This window comes from Choloepus didactylus, chromosome 13, assembly GCF_015220235.1.
Source record: "Choloepus didactylus isolate mChoDid1 chromosome 13, mChoDid1.pri, whole genome shotgun sequence".
Taxonomy (NCBI): domain Eukaryota; kingdom Metazoa; phylum Chordata; class Mammalia; order Pilosa; family Megalonychidae; genus Choloepus; species Choloepus didactylus.
The window spans coordinates 82,274,923-82,283,237 of record NC_051319.1 but is presented as its reverse complement, the minus strand read 5'-3'; the positions used below and the strand labels follow the sequence as shown (position 1 = coordinate 82,283,237).

Below are 8,315 nucleotides of genomic sequence, written 5' to 3'. Positions count from 1 at the left end.
CTCGCACAGTTTTTTTCGGTTAGCTCTGTCTGGAACGAGTCTGGCGCTATGATTTAGGTATGGGGGTGGTTAACTCCCCATCGAGTCAACCCCCAAAATACCGCAGAAAGTGGATGGATCCAGTTGGATGCATATCTTGAAACCCGCGGGGGAGGCTATGTCGGACGAAGGTAAACAAAGCCGTCACCTTCGCCCCCTATTCCTCCATCGGCCCAAGTGCAGACTCCCACTCTGTTCAGACGGCATAATAGTATTAGCCAAGGCCCCTCTCACCTCTTCTCCTGCCCCGCCCTCCACGGCCTCCTCTCTGAAGGAATCCCCCTTCCCCCAGCAGAGGACTCGTCCGCGGCGTGAAGGCTACTGGGAAGTGTAGTCCAAGGGCCGATCAGGGCCTGCTCGGGTTTCCTGGAGCCCCCTTTCCAGCTGCGGGATCGGCGCGAACCTTATAAACCCAGGACTTACAGCCGTCGCGGGGCGGTGCCCACTTGGTCTGTAATTAGCTTTCACCCAAAATACTTTGTAAAGCTGAGGAGGGCCCAGGGTTGTTCACTCCTCCTCTTCCCTGTTTGCAACCCCCCACCCCAACAGGATGAGGTAATGGGGTTGTGATTATGACATCATAGGCGGTTCAGTTACTTGCGGGGGCGGGGGGGGTGAGGGAGGGGTATGATGGTTACAGCTAGACCACTTTCCTTAAGACAGAGGGGAGAGAAAACAGGGAAATGGGGAAAAGATGTTGTCTGGCTGTGTTTCCTCCTCAGGAAGAGGAAACCACCTTTTATTTAAATATCCACCACCACCATCACCACCACCACCACTATCATCTCCCACCTCAGCCAAAGTTCAAATCCTTTTTAAAAAGACTGAATGTAGAATGAAGAAGTTGGGGAACAGCTGGATGATTTCTGGCTCTGGTGTAAATTTGAGTCTTAGCTAGCATCAAACATGGTTCAGAGAGATAGGCAAAAAGAAGGAAAAAGGAAAGGTTTTAAACAATGCCTTCCTGTTGTGATCTCTTTGTAGGGCAGAATTTTAGATTTCTTTTTTAATTGATTGGAAAGTAATGGTAATGCAAGTAATTTTCACTATTACACTTAGCAACAAGTCCCTGAAAGACATCTGTTTTCTCTAAATATTTTGTGTCACACTCAGATTTGGGACAGGTAAATAGCTGTGATCAGCTTGAAGTAGAGCTGGTGGTGGGGATCTTCCTCACTGAGCCAGGGAAGGGAGGATGCAGGAGCCAACAAGTCCACAAACTGAAAAAGAAGAGGGGAGGAAAAGTGAGATGCTTATCAAGAAGATAGGGGTTGGGGGAAGATTTACCTTGTACTGCACGTTTCCCCTTGGGGAAAGAAAAGGAGCAGAGGAGGGACCATGACATATAGAAGACATGCTTTACAATTGCTGTTGTGGTGCACTTATGTTTCAGGCATTGTGCTACATGCTTGAAATAAGCATTCTCACTTTTGCTTACAATCACCAAAAAACAAACAAAACAAAACAAAAACAACCCTTGTTTGACAGATGAAAAAGCCCAAAGAATAAGTGACTGCCAAAGTGATGGGGAAATGTAGTATTAAAAATGGATTTTTAATCAGTTGTACAGAGAATTAATAATAGAGTGGCATATGGGGAAAAGTACCTATTACAAACTGTGGACTATAGTTAACAGTAATATCTTAATAGTCTTTCATCAACAGTAACAAATGTACTACACCAACACCAGGAGTGAACAGTGGGGGAGGAGGGAGTAAGAGGTATGAGGTGTTTGGGGTTTTCTTTTTTATGTCTATGTTATTTTTCTTTTTAGGGTAATGAAAATGTTCTAAAATTGATTATCATGATTTCACTACTAGGTGATGATACTGTGAAACATTGATTGTACACTTTGGATGGATTATATGGTGTGTGAATGTATCTCAATAAAATTTGCAGTTAAAAAAAATGTACCTTGAGGATCAGATAAGAATCTGATCCTCAAGGTACATTAAGCCATAAAACAAAACAAAACAAAACAAAAAAACCCTGAGATCTTAAAGCCCTTGCTCTTTACCACTAGGCTATCTTCTTTTTTATTGTCACCCATGCTTACAAATGTTAAATGATTGAGTAAAAGAAGTTAAGTTAGCATTGGCTCACTTGCAAAACATTTAAAGAAATTGAGAAACTTAAAAAAAAAAAAAAGAAAAACACCACAAGTCAAGTTTCACACCTCATTTCAAAGGAAGGTTATACCAGCTCTCATCAAGTGTAAAATAGCCCTCCCCAGTGCAACTCAAAGGCATACCCCCACCCTAATTAAATCTTATTCCACTCTAGATCTCAACTGTTTGACTCATGCTTTATTTTATTTTCCTGCTGCCTCCTTTCCCTTCTTTTGTTCTTGGGCTACTACCTTGAACCCCATCTTCATTGTGTGTTCATGGGCGAGACCCTATCTTTTACCCTGCTCCAATGGATTTCAGCAGAGGATACTACCTGGTCTCCCTTCTGGTCTCCATCCAGATCCTCTGAGGGTTCCAGGGCCTGGAGCCAGTCATCCAGGAGGTCATCCAAAGGGGTGGAATCCACTGGCTCTAAGAGACTCTCCATTCCCTGCCTAGGAAGGTAGCAGAGTCAAAGGAACACGGACCTCATACAGACATTCCCTTTTCAGCTGGTGAAAGCTAAACCTCTGTGGGGAGATGTAGGACTCAGCCCACCACCCACAGAAGAAACCAGAAATAGCAAACACACCCCTTAGCACCCCTGCCCTGCAGAGGCTGGCTGGGGAGGGTCCCAGGAATGCAGGGCTCTTCTCCACTGCCTGATCTGGGCATCCCAGGAGCGACGGCTGTACCTCCTGTTCTTGTTTGGAGTTTGAGGGTGAATCCCTGGCTGTCGCTGAGCCCTGGCAATGACAAATGTGTGGGTCAGACTGAGGTCAAGGTGAAAGGGGGCCCCATATAACAGGCGGCTCAACTCACTGTATCATAGTGAATCAGGAACTTTGTTAGAGATTCCTGAGAATGGCATAGGATCAATGCCCTTGTGGTAGATTGAGTTATGTAACCCAGGAAAAGCAAATTCTTAATCTTAATCTGCACTCCTGGGTGTGTACCCATTGTAAATAGGACTTCTTGAAAATGTTAATTTAGTTAAGGTTTGGCCCAACTGAATGAAGGTGGGTCTTAATCTGGATTACTGGAGGCCTTATAAAGAGGACTCTGAAGTCAGAAAAACCAGAAAAGAAGATATTGCAATGTGACCAGAGGCAGCTATACATGCCAAGGAACTCCAACTATTGCTGGCAGGCAGCACAAGATGCTACAGACCCCTGGGAGAAAGCAAACCTTGCTAATCTCTTGATTTTGGACTTCTTCCAGCCTCAAAACTGTGAACCAATAAATTTCCATTGTACCAACCCATTGTGTGGTATTTGTCATAGCAACATGGCAAACTAAAACAGCCCTTAATTCAACAGGAAAAGTAAATCTTCAAATCAGATTAAACACCAAACTTCCTACCTTTGGGAAAGGGTAAATTTGATAGTTCCAGCTCCCTTAGAAGCCAAAATAGACATAAAAGACAGTGTTTGGCTTCCCTTAAAAATGAATTCAACCTTTTCATACATTTACTTTGTATGTATACATGTAAATTTACATGTAATTAGGCAAATATGTTGCAATTAGCCAGGTCAGCTGGAGGCATAAGGGGTTGGTAAAAATGGTTGGAAGGAAAACTATCTCATTAGGAAATACAGGTAAAGCTTTAAAAAGTCTTATGGGCTTGTTCCATTAAAAAAAAATCTTAGAAACTGATCTTTAGGGCTAGATTGCAGACTTGATTTTAATAATGCTGCAACTTTGTAAGAGTATTCAGATTTTAGTATCTTTCCATCACCTGACACTGAACCAAAGCAACTTGGTTGACACCATTGTTGTCACCACCCTACAAGTACACTCACTTGGGGACCTTCTGCAGAAAGCATTGATAGCCAGGTGTGTGCTTGCCATAATCTATTTGTTTTTGCCGCCGTTGCAGGACAACCTCATCAGTCTCTACCTCCCACCTGCAGAAAGTCCACATGAATTGTGATTAGCGGCATCAAAGCAGAAAGCAACTCATCCCACATTCCCAGCCTGATTTTCAAACTCACCTGGTATGACAGAGTTCTGTGCTGACTCCCACACTCACCATCTCTATCCTAGAGGATGAAGACTCCTCACACACTTCCTTTCTGGGGAAGCAGGTTCTACAGATGAAGTGGGTATTAGGATAAAAAACCAGCTGACTACTGTGTACCTCTCAGCCACCACCACCACCAAGATTCTGACACCAGATAAAGGTTGTATTTTTTACTTAATGTTTCTTGAAGATAAGTTGCATTTCTATTTCCCAAAGTGTGGTCTGCAAACCACCTGCATTGGTAACACCTGAGGGCCTTAAAAATTCCTGGACCCCACTCTAAACCTATGGAATCAACATTTTTGGGCCTGCAGTTTACATTATTTTATAATTATGGAAAATTTCAAATACTTACAGAAGAGAATAGCAAAATGTCTTGCTACTCGAAGTATGGTCCCAGGACAGTCACATCAGCATCACCTGGGAGCTTACTAGAAGTGCAGAAACTTGGGCCCTCTCCCAGACTTACTGAATCAGAATCTGCATTTTAACAGTATCCCCAGGTGGTTAGTATGCACATTAAACTTTGAGAAGCACTGATATAATGCACCCCCATGTACCTATTATCCAACACTCAAGACCAGTCTTGTTTCATCTACACCCACTACTGCCCCCGCCCCTGGTTATTTAAAAGCAAATCTCCAACATTAAGAATAATTTCTTAATATCACCTAGTCAGTGTTAAATATCCATCTAAAGTTTGGGGTCCTTTCGATTAATAAGGATTATGCCAAGAGATGATCCAACTGCTCTACTTTCCATGAAAAAGAATTTCCTTTTACTTCACGTAACCTAGCATTTCAGAGATGCCACGCACTAAAAAGGGACACCGAACAAGGAAAGCTTCTGGGAGGGACCAGTGCCGCTCTACCTAAACACACACACCTGTCTCGCCCCAACACCTGCCACGTTGGCGGTAAAGCTCTATCTCCAGCGGTCGGCTAAAAAAAGTAGAAGGGAAAGGTCCACGTAACAGTACGAGGACCTCTAATGCGAACTAAACTCTCCAAGTAAGGTCTTAGCGAGTGGTGGCAGCCTGTGGGGCACAATTTAAATCTCCCGGGGTTGGTGGGGCCGCAGCACGGGAGGGCACAGGAAGGGTGTGGCGATTGGTCAGAGGAAGAGCCAATGGTGCACCAGGCTCCCTAAGAGGCGGAGCTTACTCTTCCGCTTGCTAATAGCTAGTGGGCCAATCGCCATCCGGCTCTGACTCCGGGGCGGGGCAAATCTTGTTCCTTCCAGAACAAACTCACACCCCCTGGATGATGTCCTAGCCAAATAATTGGCTGAAGGGAGCTGGGCGGGTGCACGGAGATTGGCTGACGCAAGTAGAGGCGAGCCGTGATAGGTTATTTGGAGGGCGGAAGGTTTGAATGATCAAGGCCTGAGGCTGTTGGTCGTCTTCTATCCAAGCTGTATAACTAAGCGGAGGGAATCGGCGAAGCCTAATTCTGACCTATTCAGTCCACAAGCAGAAGTGTACATTGGCTAATGGCCTCCGTTTCCCAGATTGTTCCTTCCTTTAATTCTGTTTGAGTCTTCGCTTCTTTCAGCTTTCTACCCACTTCCCTTTTTCCTGAAGGCAAGGCTCAAGACCCCAAACCTGAGGTAAGTCGAGAGTTCTGAGTCTCTGCCACGGAATCGCGGAGACCGCATTGTCTCCTCAGTTCAGCCCGGGTCCCGCAAACGGAAGTCCAGGGGACCGAATGGGCATTTTCGTGAGTCAGGAGACCCGAACTCCTGTGAGGACTCGTGAGCTGTTTGGCCCCGAACAAATGAAAACCCTCTCTTCATTCCAACTTTTAAGTCCTGAGGTTGCCTCGCGGTAAGTTCAAGTGTCATCGAAAAGACCAAGCCGCTTTGGGCAAGTAAGATTTAACCTTAAAGGCAGGTTGTGATTCACCGTTTGGGGATGCCCCTCCTCCAATACTGATCCGCTTTATATTGCTGGAAAGGGTGGAGAAGGTTGCTTTGAAAGTTGGATGACCTAAGATGTGCCTATATGGATGATATTCTTCTTCTTTCTAGAATTTATTTTTCCTTTGGTGAGAACTCGAACACCATGTCTGCAGATCTCTTTTCATCCACCAGTGAGGGAAGCCCTGGCTCAAGGCCCACTTTTAGGTGCAGCCAGAGGAAGAGGTTAAACTTGCTTCTGGAGAGAGACACTTCCTTTACCGTCTGTCCAGATCTCCCTAGAACTCCAGTGGGCAAACTCCTCGGTGATTCTGCAAACCTAAGCATTTTGTCTGGGTAAATACACTTTTATCATCACACGCTATCTGCTTTACTTTTTCTAAACAGCTTTTTTTTTTTTTTTTTTTTTTTTTTTTTTTTTTAAATTATCCTGGCTCAAAGATCTGGATTTAAGATTCAATTTGGCCCTTGGCTAACTGTGAGACTTTTTTTGAATCTCAGGCTGCTTTTCTGTGATATGGAAATAATAATCTCTTCCCTTTTCCTATTTTAACCAGGATCATGTGAGTATACCATGGTGTGATGTTTAAGGAAAGTCTTTGCAAATTCTATAGTATTATGACTTGGTTACTTTTTGCTATTATTAGTAGTGTTATTGTTCTTTTATTTTAAATTCTGGACATGCCATGTCTTGTTGCCTCAGCTACCAAACAAAGTTGGAGAGTTATAAGAACAAGATGTACCAGAAACTCCAGGGAGAAATCAAATCTGTGTGCTCATGTTGCACAGGGCATTAGATGTGGGGTTAAGACTTGTAAGTGAATAAACTTTGGTCCTCAATTTAAAAAAATTATCCTGGTGAGGAGAAAAACAAGGTACAAGTTATTGGAGCAGAAACAAGGTGGGGGATTTTCCTTAGCCTAGTTGTTCTATTATTAGTCTGGAATATTTCCAAAAAGTATTTAGATTTATTTGGACACTATTCAGATTTTGTGATAGTCATTGAAGGGTGTTTCAAATGAAGAGAGTAACATGATCGTTGTCTTTAAGGATATCATAATCTAATGGGAATCTTGACGTTCTATTATGTCTCAACAGAGGAACCCCAAAACGTTGCCTTGATCTTTCGAATCTTAGCAATGGGGAGATGTCTGCCACTCAGCTTACCACTTCTGCAGACCTTGATGAAACTGGTAGGGAGAAGAGAGGTAAAGAGCTCAGTGGGAAGAATACCTTTTAGCGAGAGAACAGGGTTGTAAGATAGAGGGAAGGTGGTAAAAACAGGTAGGAGAGCCTTGAAGTTGGAATTTTGTGGGTAACTAGAGGATTTTTGAGGAGACTGATTAAGCCAGTGAGAAGAGAAAGATAATGGCATTAAAAGGAGTAACTGCATTTGAAAAAGTTAGATAGGAAGGAATATTTTGTTGACTGATTGATGGTAGGAATAAAAGTTTAATAGTTAAGATATGAGAAGTTTTGTGCCTTAGTCTAATCTCAGCAGAGGCAAAAAACAAAAAACAAAAAAAATAACAACAAAGAAATATTTTGTCAACTAAGACTTAAGTGCCTTTGTAGGGTCTAGGCCTGAAATGGATATGTTTCATTAGGCAACGATTCTAGTATTTGTTCTAATTTCAGGTTTCCTGAGTGATAAGCTTTCTTTTTGGCTCAGGAAAAAAAAAATCTCCATAGTTTAGTATAGTATACTAGTTCCCAGACTTTTTTCTTTCGGTGATACACATAATTCTTAAGTTTCCTTGAAAATTGGTACCTGTCAGAAGACTCAGCTTTTGAAAATAATATGGCTTACTGATAATGAAAATCAGAAAGTAGGGTGCATGAACAAGAATAACTCCTCTTCCTGATTCTCCATATCTGATTGCAGATCACTTGGATTCTTCAGGACCTCAGGAAATACAGTTAACTGGGATGTAAGTTTTTTTTCTAAATGAACCCCATGCTAATGCCTTTTTAGCACTGATCACAAGGTGTTCTAGTTTGCTAATGCTGCTGGAATGCAAAACACCAGAAATGGATTGGCTTTTAGAGAGGGTTTATTTGGTTACACAGTTACAGTCTTAAGGCCATAAATGTCCAAGTTAACACATCAGCAATTGGGTACCTTCACTGGAGGATGGCCAATGGTGTCTGGAAAACCTCTGTTAGCTGGGAAGGCATGGTGGCTGGTGCCTGCTCCAAAGTTCTGGTTTCAAAATAGCTTTCTCCCA

At 43.0% G+C, this 8,315-nt stretch overlaps 1 protein-coding gene and 1 pseudogene across 10 annotated transcripts in view; one reads left to right on the top strand and one right to left on the bottom strand.

Annotated features, from left to right (window-relative positions):
• The first annotated feature begins 346 nt into the window (after positions 1–346).
• The window catches only part of CDC25C (cell division cycle 25C), a 54,314-nt gene continuing 46,345 nt past the window's right edge, over positions 347–8,315 (top strand). For 4 of the 10 annotated variants that reach the window (XM_037802192.1, XM_037802191.1, XM_037802189.1 and 1 more), the window contains exons 1-5: positions 347–488; positions 4,027–5,995; positions 6,199–6,423; positions 7,186–7,295; positions 7,973–8,018. In XM_037802192.1, the coding sequence (XP_037658120.1) occupies positions 5,877–5,995; positions 6,199–6,423; positions 7,186–7,295; positions 7,973–8,018 (500 nt within the window). In that variant the 5' untranslated portion in view covers positions 347–488; positions 4,027–5,876. Of the gene's footprint in view, positions 493–4,026; positions 5,996–6,198; positions 6,424–7,185; positions 7,296–7,972; positions 8,019–8,315 lie in introns of all 10 variants that reach the window. The other 6 variants (XM_037802190.1, XM_037802188.1, XM_037802186.1 and 3 more) reach the window with 5 other exon arrangements.
• On the bottom strand, positions 1,129–4,182 carry LOC119508549 (annotated as a pseudogene).